This window comes from Zingiber officinale, chromosome 10A, assembly GCF_018446385.1.
Source record: "Zingiber officinale cultivar Zhangliang chromosome 10A, Zo_v1.1, whole genome shotgun sequence".
Lineage (NCBI taxonomy): Eukaryota > Viridiplantae > Streptophyta > Magnoliopsida > Zingiberales > Zingiberaceae > Zingiber > Zingiber officinale.
Genome location: NC_056004.1, coordinates 3,160,865 through 3,177,574, shown reverse-complemented (window position 1 = coordinate 3,177,574; position 16,710 = coordinate 3,160,865). Strand labels below are relative to the sequence as shown.

Here is a 16,710-nt window from a genome sequence, read left to right as displayed (position 1 = left end):
GGATATTGTTGGAGCTCTTTTTGATGTATGGCAAAGGGGGAGAAGTCTAGGTTTAAGTGGGAAACCTATACACCTTTGCAAGAAATCCTAACTCAAGGGGGAGCTTAGGTAAAGGGGGAGCGATTGTTTAGGCAAAGGGGGAGAAGTTTACCTTTGCGAGAAATCCTAGCTCAAGGGGGAGCTTAGGTGAAGGGGGAGCCTAGGGATTTAGGTTCCATTATTTATGCATGAGTTGATTTGCATATTTATTTGCATATATATTGCATTTATGTTTCCCTAACTTAAACAGGTTGCCAAACATCAAAAAGGGGGAGATTGTTGGAGCAATCTAGGTGCCCTAGGTTTTGATGTTTGGGCAAAGGTTTAAGTTAGGTTTATTGTTGTATTTGATATGCATTGTGAGTGTGCAGGATACAAGTACAACAAGAAAAGTCCAAGTGTGATCTTGGCAAAGGAGGAAAGTCCAAGAATGAGTCTTGGCGGTGTAAGTCCAAGCATGTAGTCTTGGCAACGTAAGTCCAAGCGTGACTTGGCAATGGATGAAGCCCCGGAGGTGAGGAGCCTCTTGGCAAAGGAAGACCCGACAATATGGACAAGGCCGAAGGAAGCTCCAGAAGGCAAGACGTGAAGGATGGGGAGACATCCGAGGGACGCGAGGCTGATGGAAGAAGCTAGAAGGCTAGGTCTAGGTTGGTCGGGAGAGAACGAGTGCTGAGTGAATGTACTCGAGGCAAAATCCTAAAATTAGGGTTTACTGTAGCGTTACTGTAGCAGTACTGTAGCGTTACTATAGCAGTACTGTAGCAGTCGACTGATGATTGTAGCAGTCGACTGATGCACTGTAGCAGAGAGCCGTTGAGATAGCCGTTGGCACCAGTCGACTGGTGCATTGACCAGTCGATTGGTAACGGGCAAATCAGCTTTCTGATTTGCTCCAAGCTCTATAAGAAGGAGCTTGGGATGGCCGGCCAAGGTGACGAAATTAGACTTGGTTAAAGCCTAATTAGTAGTCACCAAAGTGCTTAAGAGATCTTTGTGTGCCAAGAGGTCTTGGTTGGAGTTGTGGTGAGGTTTCTCCACCCACAAGGAGGTTGAGCCAGCCAGAGTTTGCCGGGGACTAATCCACCGACGGATTGAGGGATCGTCCACCTTACGGACACGCCGTGGAGTAGGAGCAAGTTATCTCCGAACCACGTACACGCCTTGTGTTAGGGTTTGTGTTTGGTTTGTTGTCTTCTTCCTTCTTGTTTTAGGTTAACTTTCGTATTTGTTAGTTTGCTTTTGTATTCCGCTGTGCACTAACATTATAGGAAGTAAAGTTTTGGGTGAGACGCTATTCACCCCCCTCTAGCGGACGTCAAGGTCCCAACAATCAGTACCTTATAAATTATAAACAGTAGCTCACGACCAAAATGGAAAGGAACAAACCATTGGAAGGTTGTAGTGTAATTAGGAATTAATTTATCTTAACTATATAGTTGCACTAGTACATTTAGAGTGTATTGAGTAGAACCATTAGAGGTCGTTTCTTTTATACTGACTTTATAAAGAAACAAACACTACAAGAAAAAAGCTAAACAACAACGCTTTTTTAGCGTTGTCGTATGTACTTAAAAAGTGATGTTGTAGATGGTGTTGTAGAAAGTCATATCAAAGACAACGCTTTAAAAGCGTTGTGGTTGGTCACAAAGACAACGCTTTTTAAGCGTTGTCTTTTCGTTCTTAAAAAGCGTTGTTATAGATGCTGTTGTAAAAATGCACATATCAAAGACAACACTTTAAAAGCGTTGTGGTTGGTCACAAAGACAACGCTTTTTAAGCGTTGTCTATTCGTTCTTAAAAAGCGTTGTTAAAGATGCTGTTGTAAAAATGCACATATCAAAGACAACGCTTTAAAAGCGTTGTGGTTGGTCTCAAAGACATTGTTTTTTAAGCGTTGTCTTTTATTACTTAAAAACGTTGTCTTTTTAAATTTATAAAAAATAGTGTTTTCTTTAAATAGCAAAAATTATAAAAATACTCAAAATTTACATATAATTGAATATCCACAACCACAATCATTTTTATAATAAGACTATTTAACAAATAAATAAAACTTTATATTATACAAACAAAATGTATACATATTGATCCACAAATTAAATTTGTATCATACAGTTATCCTTAACTTCATGACAATAATTTTTCAAACACACAAGTTTTACAAAACCTCATCATTGACTAACCGTTGTTGTTGGTGTCCATCGCATGGAATTGCTTCTTTAAGTCCAGCAATCTCTTCTTCGAAAGGCTTTCAGCTATCACTCTTAGAGCCATCTTCTTCAACTTGTCATCAGCACACCGGGTTGTAGGCAATCAAGAAATTTTGTATGAAAACTTTCATACATGTAAATCTCGTACTAAATAATATGTCAATGTTATATATACATGTAATTCATACCGTAAGTGTGTTTATATAGAACTGACAAGTTTTCTTTAGGGCCAACTTCTACTCAAGCTCTTTAAACACCGCATCAAAATAAAAAATTGGCATTAGTTCCGTGCTAAATGAAAATCATATTTAGAGGAAAAAGCGGGAGTCTTGTAGATGGATATATTAACCAAGCATATTAATGTTTGACCTGTCTTTACAAGTTCTAAGCATATATATTAACCAAGCATATAACCTAAGAGGAATAAGTTACAAAATGCTACTTGATGTTTGACCTGTCTTTATTGGATTTTGCGGCCCCGGTCTTCTTGTAGCCAGGCACAATGTAATACTTGATGTTGACTCTACCTTTGCAGTTGTTTCGGCTTGAGGAGTGGCAAAGAATGGTGGAGTAGAGGATGGATTTTAGGTATTCATCCGTGCCATCGAGGAAATGACTTATTCCTCTTAGGTTGCCACAGGAACAGGATCTTCCACATCGAAGAAAAATATTACCCCATTTCCTTTTGCATCAGCATCACCTGCTGAACTGAGAAGAGCTAAGACGGCGAATTGAGATTCATCATGGGAACAGCTTACGGCTGTAAAAAAATGGGAACCATCAACAAGACAAAAGATTACAATCTTCTAACTACTCAAAGAGAAAATAGTATAAAGTTAAAGAAATATAAAAAATTCTATAAATATTTCACAAAATGTGAGCTTTGTTTGTAATCATACACCATTCGCAAAGCCACGGTAAGTTTATACTGGTCCAACAATGGACTGGTTCTTGCTGCCTATTTTGGACATTTGCAATTTATTAATATTAGTGCATGTATGCTAGAGACACTTGCAAAATAGAAGCTTTAGGACTCAAGATTGTTGTTGTATAGAACTGTTGACATGAACATCTAAAGTGCCAAAAATGGACTGGTTCTTTTTATTTCATTTTAATTTTCTGGTTCTTTTAGTCTTGGATTTATACTACGATCATTTAAGAGCCAAAAAATGCACACCTTCTGTAACAATCCCGTGAGACCAGTACAATGCCAAATTTGAAGTACTCCAAACTGAAAGTTGTGGCTTTAAACCGTGTGTATAGGACACCAGATATTCTGATTCCCCAACAAATGAAGGCTTTGTAATTGGCTGTACAAGAAAAAGGAAAAAAAAACAGATGTAAGGACATTCACTGCTATTTCGATTTGCCAGATAACAATATAGGCAAAATGATGATTACCGAAAGTGTATCTCCAATCATAGCCACAAGAATATTGGAATCTGGATCCCATAATGTAATTATAGTCTCAGCTGCAATAGCAAGGACTGATCCATCGGCAGAAAAAGCAGCAGCTGTTAATGATTTTCCCCTGTCATCAATTCAAAGAAATTAATTTCATGGGAGTTCCACTGCGCAACAACACTATATGATGGGAAAAGAAATATATGCAAGCAAATAATTTCAAAAAATAGTTTAAAGATTTCACCAATAATTCAATTAAAAAACAAGGCATCCTTTAAATTAAGAAACAGTATCTTTTTTTCATAATTAATGTATATACAAAATTGCAAGTTCCATACGCCCAATCAACTGGTTCAGCTCTGAGTAGCATCAAATACAAGTATTACTTTAAATATCTCTGCTTGATTTGAAAGCTGTCTGCTTCCACAAATTATTTCAATTTCATTCGATACAAATAATTTTTTATGTTAAAATAAATCATAAAAACTAAAAGGCATCAAATGAGCAATGATATTAATATAATAAAGGAAAAAACATTTCATTGGCAGCAAAATTTAATACTTGTATGAACCAACAGATTGGCATCTCCAACCAGTTCTCTGGATTGATTCATTATTTCTGTCGGCATGAGAACCATGAACCCAAACCTGAAAAATAGATTACTCATTTAATCATTATATACAATGGGGCAACAGAAAGAAAAGAGCCTAATAGACACTACCTTAAAATCACCACCATAAGATGATGTGACAGCCATGTTGTGTCCAGGGCGAAATGCAAGAGATGAAACTTGAGCATCACTACATCAGAAAGTAAAGAAAATATAAAAAGGTGGTTTATTTTATCTGTTAGAGTGGAAGGTGTAAAGGGTTAAAGAAGTGCAAAGAAAACATTAGTCAAGTAGTGAAAATCTTATAATTTGTCCTGGAGCTCCGAAGGATAAGATTCATGTAACTGATTCCAAACAGTTGGGACAAACATGGGATGGTAGTAATGATAACGGCAGCAGTAACAAAGAACCAAGAATTATTAAGCAGCAGAGAACAACTTGGCAACCAATCACTCAAAGAAGAGCTAAGCCAGCCCACAACCATATGGATCACTCAAGGATAAGCAACGTCAGCCCATAACCATATAGACCAGAAATGAAGTTTCAATATAAAATTGATCAACATTTAACTAATTCAAGATTGTCAACTTGAAGAATTTCTCTAAAATGAGTAATGGTAACAATCAAACTTATCACTCTTTTCCAACAATCAAAAGGTTCAATATGCTGGAATAAGATATGATCTGATCATTCAAGGATGCTTTTCATATTGCAAAAGAAATGCGTGAATGTGCGGATATAATAACCAAATCATAAGCACCAAAACTATATAGAAATTAAAAACCAATGAAACTTCTGTTACATAAAACTAAAGTATCTAGAAAATTGAAAAGGAAATATGTTTGTCTCACTGATATGAAAGACCACATTGGTGTGCCAAATTAAATACTTCTCCAATTGACATCATAGAAAATTAAAAGATTGATGGTCCCTATTCGCAAAGTTATGAAAGATTTATAGAATAAATAAACAAAAAAATAAAGAACAATAGATGAAGCTCTGTTTGTAGTCTTCTTACCTGTGAGGCTCATATATGACAGTGGATAATAAGTACTCTGCCACTAGGGAACCACGAGTCCAGTATTTTAGACAAACCAAACCCCCTAATTTTTCTTCAGGAATTGTCACATCAATGGTAGCCATTAAGGAGCCATCAAGAGAAATGGCTACAAGAGCCACATATAGCTGCAACCATCGAAGTACAAGTACATCCACGAAGAGTTAGCCAAAAATTCAAAGATCTAATTCATCATCTACAAGAATTATGATAGCTATCTATGTTGTAATGCAAAAGTAATTACATGCTTAAAACAAATTATGACAGCAACCAAGCAGATTTTAAGATTGACTCTCTCAAAATGCATCCCCAAGACATTATTTAAATAGGTGCAAATTTGTGATCTCGCTCTATTGAAACACAAACTACACACCAATCCTAGCATGGTAGTTTAGCATGAATCTCAGAAATTATTGAGCTTTAAACTAAATTAAATCTCTATCTTGTCCCAGACAATCCATGACTGATTACTCCAGCAATAGAAACATGTAATTGAATACCCCACAACTGCCACAAAGAGAGCCTGTGGGAGTTATGACACGTGCATTTCCAGTTTCCAGCAAATAGGAACCAATTGTGGTACTTTCTAGCTTATATCCCTGCCTTCTATGTGGCTGGCTAATCAGAATCAAAATGGATATTTTTGTACCCCATAACTGAGTTGTATCAAATATACTTGTTTCTAGTTAATGGAACCCAACAGTAACAGTGATATTTACAGAGCTAATTCCTGGAAGCAATAATGTCTTAGCAAAAAATGACCCAAAGAATCCATAAAAATGCAACTCCAATCAAGCTGTTTACAGAAATTTGGCAGTTGGTACAAATAATGCATTCTTTCCAAATGTCAAACTACAAATTAGAATTGCTTCTAAACTAACAGCCTACTAATGCATGGACGATTGACTCAAAGAGCTACGGATACAACAGAACAAAAGTTAAGGTAATAGTCATAACAGATACAGCACCGCAAATATATCTTGATTAGTTAATGGCGTACCATAACGTCATCTGCAGGCTGAAAATTTCTTTTGCACACTTGGACCTAAGCAATAAAATAAATATCATGAGAACTTGCTTTTTCTTAAAAGGAAAAAAGAGATGTCAAGCTCTAGATGATAATATCAGAATGCAAAAATAGAGCCATCACCTCTGAAACCTCATGGTTGTCAAACAAGCTATAGAATTGTACACAATAATCTTCAGTGGAAACAGCAACTAATCCAGTTGTCTGCTCAAATGCAACTTGTGTGCAGGATCCTTCATGTTTGAGAGGAAACGAAAAAGGAGGCTGAAGATATACTAGAATATATCAACATACGAAAGTTTATCCAGGAAAGGTTTTCAGTAAAACTAAGCCAACAAAGCATTGATGTCTAAACCATATGGTATGACAAACCTTGATTCCCGATATGGATTTTGAGATATCCATTGTAGGCATTTTTAGCAGATGAATGTGATTATCTGAACAAGATACCTGGAAAAAAATATGAATTAACATTGGCTTCCAAATTTCAATTAAATCAAAACATCAAAAGCAGTACAAAGCAATAAAAAGTAGTGTGACAAGTAGAACTATAGAGGTTTATCAATTCTGTATAGGATCATCAGTTGCCAATAATATGCAAAATGCCTGTAGATTTACTAAACAGGACCTCCTTATTAAACATATAATAAAAAATGGAAAAAAACCTCATTTTCAATGAAAAAAATAATGTAATGATATATAAGAAGTCTCCTTAGTTAAGTTGGACATCCTCTTTTGAGTAGGACTTCCTCTTTGATTCCCACGTGATTGAGAACCAGGAATCCTAATTAAAGTGTTTTGGTATTTTAGTCAGATTGAGCCTCACTTTGACTTCAACAACTCTAAATATATAGTGCCTAGCACAAACTTCATCAGATTATGTACTCATCTATGCAAACCATATTTTTAATCAGTCTTCATCAGATTATGTACTCATCGATCCGTGCCATCGAGGAATGACTAAATCATGAGAAAATACAATCAGGGGAGGGGGAAAATTGATGCAGTATGAATCCGGCAAAATGGCTAGTTCGGAAAATAATCAAAAATAAACAAAATCTTATTCTAGAGGGATGGAAGAAATTTTACCTTTCTTTCTTCCGTTCCTCCTACTCTCGAATCTGCTCTGCGAGGAAGGAACTAAGATCGAAGGGTTCAGAGGAGTTGAGGAGCCGTGAGAAGATTAGGAAGGGTAAGCTGACTTTGATTTTTTTTTGAGCAGACGACATTTCAAGAAATAATAATAGCATCGAATGCACATTTCATCTCATCCATGTGCCATAACACCACAGGAAGAAGCCAGAAACTGCACTCGTTTATATAATTAGACCACATGTAACACACTGCCATAAGATCATTAAGTAGGATTTTTTAACATGCTTATACAAACTTCAAACTGTTCATTTGGCATGGAAACAGCTGCTGACTCTGATTCTATTCTTCTTTTTTATCAGATTGTGTAGCAGAATTTTTATGAGGTTCCACAAGAGACTCTGTACCTGCATTTAAACCATCAACATTTTTTGAAGCAGGCTTGTATGGACAAGCAGCTGGCACCCTTGCAGGCTTTCTGTATTCCCAGCCGAAAAGCCTGTAGATCTTACCGACGATGAGATCGAAGAGCAGAGGCAAGGCGTTAACGACGGGGATCAAGAACAAAGGCAACAGGCACGCAATACAGACCATCCTGGCGATTGTTCCGCTCGGCGTCTACACTCCGCTGGATCTGCGTCGAGGGCTCGAGAGATTTGAGAAAGGATAAGCTGACTTTGATTGAGGAGATGGGGAAATGCGAGATTAGGGATCTCGACTTGGAGGAGTTGGGCCGGCGTGAGGAGTTTTGCGTGAGGAGTTTGGGTCGAGATTAGGGTTCAGAGGAGATCACGCGGCAAGGAGAGGAGAAGGCGCTCGTGGAGAGGAGAAGGCGCTCGTGGAGAGGAGTGGAGAGGAGAAGGCGCTCGTGGAGAGGAGAAGGAGAGGAGAAGGCACTCGTGGAGAGGAGAACTCGTGGAGAGGAGTGGTGAGGAGAAGGCGCGCGCGCGTTGAGGGTTTAGAGTTTAGCAAAGCGAGGGCTGCGAATTTATTTTAAGTGAGTTTAGGGGAAACATACACAACACTTTAAAAAACGTTTTTTAAAAAAATGTTGTCTTTGACCATAAACAACAACACTAAAGACAACACTTCATTAAAAATCGTTGTCTTTAGTAAAAAGTAAATACCATAGACAACGCTTTTCACTAAAAGCGTTGTAAAACAAAGAACGACAACGTTTTTATTAAAAAGCGTTGTCTATTGGGTGTTGTTGAATGCAAAAATTCTTGTAGTGAAAAACCTCAGTTATTATGGAACTATGTGCTCTTAATCCTAATATAATAACAACCACATATATTTTATATTTATTTCTTTAATTTATCAATGGGTGAGATTTAGTTCGATAAATCAATAAGCCCGATAAGTTGAGAAATGATATCACTTATAGTGTGTGTTGTTAATTATAGAATGAAACTGTGTCCTAGTAATCTAGGTTAATAATGTCCCCAAGATGAGCTCATAAAGATTATCATGTTAAACCCTGCAGGTGGACTTAGTCCGACATGACGATAAGGTTGAGTGGTACTATTCTTGGATTAAGATATTAATTAAATGAGTTGTCAGTAACTCACTTAATTAGTGGGCATTCGATATCTTAAACACAGGGAGACTAACACACTCATAATAAGAAGGAGCCCAAAAATGTAATTTGAGATTGTGCGGTAGTTCAATAATAGTTCTCTAGTGGAATGAATTATTATTGATAAAATTAAGTTGTATGTTCGGGGCGAACACGGGATGCTTAATTTTATCGGGAGACCAAAACCAATTCCTCCTCTCGGTCCCTATCGTAGCCTCTTATTTATAGAGTACTATACCCACCTTCATACCCATGATGTAGGGGCCGACTAAGCTTGCTTGCGGATCAAGCTAGGGCCGGCTAAGCCTTGGTTCATGGGTGGCTGGCCCTAGCTTGAACCCAAGCTTAGGTGGCCAGCCCCCATTAAATTTAAAAGAATTTTAATTTTAAAATTTTCTTATGTGAAAGATATAATTTATTGGAGAGATTAAAAATTAAAATATCTCTTTTAAAAGGATCTACAAAAGATTAAAGAAAGAGATCTAATCTCTTTCTTTATTTGTAGATTGGAAAGATATTTATTTTTTTTCTTTGTAAATTATTCACATGTTGAAAAATTAAAATTATAAAAATTTCTTTTTATCAACCATGAAGGGATTTTAAAGGAAAATTTTATTTTTTAAAATTTTCGAAGACAAATAAGGAATTTTAAATTGTTGATTGAAATTGCCTTGTTTGCTCTTATTGATGTGGCCGGCCATGACATGAAGGAATAGGAAATTTTGTTTAATTTTTCTTAATTAATTCATGTCAAGGAAAGTTAAGAAAATTTTATTGTAATTAAATTTCCTTATTTACCAAAGCTAAGGAATATAAAAAAGGGGTTGGGGTGCCTTCATGATACACAACTTTTATTCTTCTCCCTCTTTTCTTCCTTGGTGTGGCCGACCTCATCCTTTCTCTTCTCTCCATCTTTGTGACCGAAATTCCCCTTGCTCTTGGAGAATAAGTGGTGGCCGGTTTCTAGCTTGGAGAAGAAGGAGAGAAAGCTTTCATCCCTTGGAGTTTGGTTGGTGTTTTCGCTTCTTCCTTGGAGGTGCTCTTGATTGTGGCCGAACCTTGCAAGGAGGAGAAGAAGGTGCTTTGGTGATTTCTCATCTCGGAAGATCGTTGCCCATACAACGTCCGAGGTTACAAGAGGAATACGGTATAAGATCTAGAGGTTTTTGCTTGCAAAAGAAAAGGTATACTAGTATTTAATTTCCGCATCATACTAGTTGTATCTTCATGTAAAAAATATCAAATACAAGAGACATGCGATTCTAGTATTTCGAATTTGTTTTCGATGTTGTGTTCTTTGTTTTTCTTTTCCTTGTGATTTGATTGTTCTTTTTGGTTGACCTAAAGTTATTTAAGGAAATTAAATATTAGCTTTCCTTAAAAGGCTTTGTCTAGGCGGTGGTGGTTGTTCCCATATCCAAGAAGGTCATGTTCCTCGCCATGCAGTCTTGGAAGATAATTTTAGAAATTAATATTTAATGGAATTAATAACCTAGGTGATTTGGATCGAACGTGTTAAGTTTCGCAGGAGATCCAAGTCTAAACCTAAAAGAACAAATAGATTAAACTTTGGATCAAACGTGTTAAGTTCCGCAGGCGATCCAAGTTTAATTTAAAAGAACACATGGTAGCTAGGAAAAGGTTCAAACCTTTGTACAAAATTTTTGTACAGTGGAACCATTAGGCTTTCCGAGTAGCAACCAACAAAGGACGAGGGCTTTATAGGGTTATGCCCGACCGTCCTAAGCCGTCGGATGCAGGTCACAGGGATCGATGCCCACATCGCGCCGTTCATTTCAAACTGACGGACGTCACTTCGAGAGTAAGGCGGCGACCGTACAATGACGTCACCCGCGCCACATGGCACTCGGTCAGAGGAGGGCATTTAATGAGCCCCATCACGAGGCAGAACCCGCATGCTCAACCATAATGGCGGAGATTTACACGCATTCCAAGAAGATCCCGCGGACACCATCACAAGTCGATTGGACAGTCCTCGGCATTCAGCCGACCGACGCTATTCGACCCCATAGTGGCCAAGCGGAGGCACACGCTCGGCCAAACTCATAGTCCAGTCAGTCAGACTCGGCGCCTCCTTCGACTAGACTTGAGAGGGAGGCATGTGATCCGGTAATAAGGACGAGGAACCCTCGGTAGCGGGGGGGTCAACGACACGTGGAGGTCAATGGTCAAGAGGGTCAACACCAAGGTCGGGTCGAGCGGACTGGCGGGCCATCCCCGGACATCCGGCTGACCGGGCACTCGGCCCGGGTCTCCCAGGCGGCCGGACGAAAGACAACCTGCCCGTGGGACGAGTTTCCGATGCTCAAGGTAGAAGAGTCTCTGAGTCGAGCGGATAGGCCGCTCTGCCGAGCCACATGACAATCAGGCGCAATCCCATCCGAGTACATGAGCAGGGCTTCATCGCCTGGGCAGAGGCATGCGCATTCTCGGAGGTCGTAAGCGCCGAGCGGCTGCTCCGCTCGGTCCGGGAGCAGACAAGAGCGCTAGGAGACAAAAAGGACAGCTGGTAACTTCATCCTCGAGACACCTGCCGCCGACAAACAGCATGGTCTGCGGACGAAGCGGACAGAGTATCGTACGGTGGAAGTTTCCACCGTCACATCAGGGATATGCTCGGACGATTGTGGAATGACGTCAGACATGCTTTTCTGACACAACCCTACTGAGGTATGTTTGGGGAAGCGTGCACGCATCGAGAAGCATGCTTGCGCCTCCCCGAGGTCCTATATAAGGACCCTTAGAATTCGACGGAGGTATGCGATTCTCATCACTGTAGCCACAGTAACGTTACTCTGCTTCTTCGTTGCCTGACTTGAGTGTCGGAGGGTCAACGTCGGGAAACTCCTCCCTGCTCGGCTTCTTTGCAGGTTCGCCGAAGGTCCACCTCAACACCAAAGGACAGTGGAGAGAGTCACGTCCCCAGCGTCCGTCGACTCAAAGCTCGGACAGGATCAAATTGGCGCTGTCGGCAGAAATAATTACAAACCTCATGGATAAAAGGATGTATAGGGAAGCGTAGACCGGCCACAAATTGGTCGCGAAAGAAACAAACAGTGCCAGTTGGCGGATTGTGGGTCCGATCGGAAGAGGTGGCCAAAATTAATCTATGGTCAGGAGGAAGTTCGAATTCGCGAAGGAAGCGTATTACGTCACCCTCGTCAAACCGGGTTACCATGGTCATATACCATAGGCCAGGAGAAGGATCAGAAGGTTGCGAGGTGCTAGCCATCGCCGGGACAGTACCGAGGAAGAAAGGAGAGAGGGAAGAACGAAATGGTTGACGGAGGAGGTCGGAACTGTATTGAACGGGCGCAAAGGCCACCGAAATGGAGAACACAGAAGAAGGTAAAGATAGGAGAAGGCTTACTGGGAGGTGAAGCGTGAAGAAGAGGGAGGTCGAAAGTTCGTCGGGGCGCCGAAGCAGCGAACGTCGGGAAGCTGGGCACGAGAGGAATCACCAAAAGCACGAAGGCAAGAACGATAGAAGGAAGATCAGCGTTGGCGCTTCATAAACCTGGGGCTCAGTCCACAGCAACCGTTCGATCCAGGTCATCAAAAGGAACGTTGGCATCGGACCGTCGGATTCGAACCGACGTCTGTCCCATCGAAGTTGACGCCCTCGCCGTACGATGACGGCGGACTTGCCAAGTGGCGATCAGTGATTGGGCAGCATTTAATGAACATCATTACTCGCGCGTGGGCAACTTACGGACTCCGAGGAGACCCGACGACTCCGACCGTCCTTAAAGTGGTAGCGCGACAAGCGACGAATAGAAATCAAAACTACTGAAGGCATAGCCATCAACTCGTCGGTCGGCCGAATGGGCCTCCCTAGAGTCGAGCGGAGTTACACTTTCAGGGGCGGCAGAGTGGATGTCGCTCGACCAAACTCATAGTCCAGTCAGTCAGACTTAGAGCCTCCTTCGACTAGACTTGAGGGGGAGACATGTGATCCGGTGGTAAGAACGGGGGACCCTCGTTGGCGGGAGGTCAACGACACGTGGAGGGCAGTGGTCAAGAGGGTCAACCCCAAGGTCGTGTCGAGCGGGCAGAGGTCATGCCGAGCAGACTGGAGGGTCGACCAAACATCCGGCCGGCCGAACATCCAGCCATGGGTCTCCACGGCCGGATGAAAGACAGCTCGACCAGGGGTCGGGTTTCCGATGCTCAAGGTAAAAGAGTCTCTGTGCCAAGCAGACAGGCCGCTCGGCCGAGCCACAAGACAATAGGGCGCAATCCCATCCGAGCACATGAGCGGGGCTCCCCCGCCCGGTCCGAGGTACCAGAGCATGCCCGGAGGCCATGAGCGCCGAGCGGCTGGTCCGCTCGGCACGGGAACAGGCAAGTGGCGCAAAGGGACAAAAGGGACAACTGGTAACATCATCCTCGAGACACCTGCCGCCGACAAACAGCACGGTCGGCGGCCGGAGCGGACAAAGTATCGTACGGTGGAAGTTTCCACTGTCACGTCAGAGATATGCTCGGACGATTGCGGAATGGAGTCAGACATGCTTTTCTGACACAACCCTACTGAGGTATATTTAGGGAAGCGTGCATGCATCGAGAAGCGTGCTAGCGCCTCCCCGGGGTCCTATATAAGGACCCCCAGACTTCGACGAAAGGATGCGATTCTCATCAATATAGCCATAGTAACGTTACTCTGCTTCTTCGTTGCCTGACTTGAGCGTCGGAGGGTCGTCGCCGGGAAACCCCTCCCGGCTCGGCTTCTTTGCAGGTTCGCCGGAGGTCCAACTCAACACCAAAGGACATCGGAGAGCGTCACGTCCCCAACGTCCGTCAACTCAGAGCTCGGACAGGATCATTAATAATTTAACTTAAGATAAATCTAATCCAAGTTAAAGATGAATTGAAACTAATACTCTCATTAATCAATTAACTCTATTAATTTAAACTTAATTTAAACTTAATTAACTTAATTAATTCAAGTTATTATTTGAATAATTAAACTTATCCAACTTATATAAACAATTATAATAGATATATAGAATATACTTATGTAAATAATATATTTGCTTGACATAAGGATTAGTGGCACTACATCCCTTAAAACATTCAGGTAGAACTTCTTATAACTAACAAAGATAACCAAAAGATGCTAGGTTAAGGGAGAGCAAGGGCTTTGAAAATATATTGCACAATTTAACATGTACAAACCCTAATACAAATTAAGGGGGAATGTTAACTTAAGAGGGAAAAAGAGTTCAACTATTTTGAAAATATTTTGAAAGTAATTAATTTCAAAACTAATTTGCTTAAACTCTTTTGAACATGTTTTCCAATTTTATTGCAAAGTTTTAAAATTATATGTTTGAAAATTTGAAGAGATTAAATTTTAAAAATTATTTTAAAAATAGATATTTAGAGAGTATTTTTGAAAACTGTTTTAACTTATCAGTTGAAAACCTTTTATTAAATTATGCATTCAAATATGTTTTTAATACTTTTTGAAAACATTATTTTTTAAATTTTTTTGAAATTTCTTTTCATAAATAATTTTAACAATCTTTCCGAGAAAATTTTTTTCTTCAAACTTATTTTGAAAAGTTTGAAATAGTTACTTAGAAAGTTTTGAAAAAGATTACTCAGATATTTTGGAAACATATTACTCAGAACTTTTTTTTTTTTGAAAAATCATCTTGAAAAATATTTTGAAAATATATCATTTGAAAAAAATATATTTTCAAAACCATATTTCAAAATTTATTTTTGTATTTGCCTTAGAAACTTTTTTGAAAGGTTCCTTGCAAATATTTACTACTCTAAATTGTACAGGGATATATTGTACAAGTGGAGGCAAAGAAGCATCAGGCCATCCGAGGTCCCTGATGCAGTTTGACAATCTTGGAGAGCCATTTGGACGGCCCAACATTGGCAAGATAATTTAGTGATTGCTCGAAGTAATCATAATTCAAAGTTTGTTGGGTTGAGCATCGAATCCACAAAGTATACTATTGGATCTTGTTCGATTGTGGAGTATGTCTCTAACTTGGTAAGTTTAAAATTAAGTTATATAAATATTTCTTACATATATTTTGTTATTAATTTAATGTATTTGCATTTGTTGTATACAAACTGCTAAATTACATGGATCGTCCACTTGTTGGGAGATATTTAACAAAACTCATAAGAAGAAAGATAAGTTATTTGTCGATGAACGTTCCTCGGCAATTAACGTAAGAATATTATATTTCATGAATATATTTACAGAATTTATGTGGAGATTAATAAAATCATTATTTTGATACAAGAAGCAATGTCCACTAGAGTTGTTGAGAAGTCTCAACCTAGGGTAGATGGGGGAGGTATCATAGCCTCTTTCCACCGATGCGGCTAATGACATTTATTATGATGTCGTCGGTGGAAGGAAGAAGACATCCCTCTATGAGCTTGACTCTCAGGCCAAAGTTATTTATGAGCGGATGAAGGCTCTAGCGATCATGGGTCGTCCTAGTTCCTCCTCCTCATCTAGTGAGATACGAGAATTATAGGAGGAAAATGAGGACTTGTGGCCTCGACTATCATCATTGGAGGAGACGATGGCCGAGAGGGATGCAGAGATACGGGAGATATGGTAGTGACAGACTCGTATTGAGAAGATAGTTCGTTATATATAAGCATTTGTAGCCGCATTTTCTCCGAATTCACAGATGTATTACACACATCATTTGGAATCTTAGGAGACCCAGGATCACCACCATCATTTTAAGATATGTTATCATTTATCTTAACTTTTAATTTCAATAAAAAATAATGCTTTTTTTATAAATACACATCTATGATTGTATTATATATTTCTATGATCATTTTCAGATTTTGCATATTTTTATCCCAAGGATGCAGATATGCATTTTTAAAGAATGTCCACTAACTAAACTACTTATCAATTTAAGATAAGTAGTTATATCTCTTTTGTAATTTAAGATCGCATTTTCTATTCACAACTAATCTCAATGAAATTATTTTGTTTATGATTTGGATTACTGTCTTGAAAAGGTCATGCGACACTCTAATATAGTTTAACGATGGAAATTTAATTTTTTTTTTTATCACAATTAGTGGTGGAAATTTAATTTTTTGTCACTATATTTAAAATATTCATCGCCATCAGCGACGAATTATTAAAATATTCATCATAGTTAGCGACGAAAAATTAAATTTCCATCGCAATTAGCGATGAATTTTGCTACTAATGTGTCGCTAATGGCTAAACATCAATACTCTTTTCGATACTACCGGATTAAACAATTAGCGATGAATATTTATATATCCGTTGTTACTTTTAACGGCGAAAATTAAAATATCTATCGCTAATACCTCAATGGAAATTTGACTAGGTTCGGCTAGTTAATTAAGAACAGCGATCAGAGTTAATTATAGAGAGGATGATCGACGATGAAGAACAGCGATCAGAGTTAATTAAGAAGTTTCAATCAACACCTACAGAGCATGTAGAGATGTACATATTTAGAGCTTCCTTAACCATAGGAGGTTAATGATCTTGAATTTCTCTAACTTAGCTTGAAAATTTTGACCGATTTAGGGACTGAATCCATACTACTTAGTCAGTTGATACAGCGGCGGAACCCACGGGTAAATAAAGACCAAAACCATAGTACAGAGGTGTAGAAAAAGTCAAACGCACGT

The 16,710-nt window shown here is 39.4% G+C and overlaps 1 protein-coding gene across 1 annotated transcript; it reads right to left on the bottom strand.

The window, feature by feature from the left end:
* Positions 1-2,878: 2,878 nt before the first annotated feature.
* Positions 2,879-6,803, bottom strand: LOC122027829 (WD repeat-containing protein 75-like). The gene is made up of 9 exons (XM_042586843.1): positions 6,723-6,803; positions 6,474-6,614; positions 6,324-6,368; positions 5,285-5,451; positions 4,378-4,456; positions 4,218-4,303; positions 3,654-3,783; positions 3,430-3,562; positions 2,879-3,012 (listed from the first exon to the last, which is right to left on the bottom strand). Exons 1-9 carry the CDS (start codon positions 6,762-6,764, stop codon positions 2,879-2,881), a joined length of 957 nt encoding a protein of 318 aa, XP_042442777.1. The 5' UTR covers positions 6,765-6,803.
* Positions 6,804-16,710: the final 9,907 nt, after the last annotated feature.

Coding starts and splice junctions, on each gene's coding strand:
- LOC122027829 (XM_042586843.1), bottom strand. CDS start 6,764: ATGCCTACAATGGATATCTCAAAATCCATATCGGGAATCAAG. Junction 4,457..5,284: donor GTCATATATGAGCCTCACAG/GTAAGAAGACTA, acceptor TTTCTGATGTAG/TGATGCTCAAGTTTCATCTC. Junction 4,304..4,377: donor CTTATGGTGGTGATTTTAAG/GTAGTGTCTATT, acceptor TCTATTTTTCAG/GTTTGGGTTCATGGTTCTCA.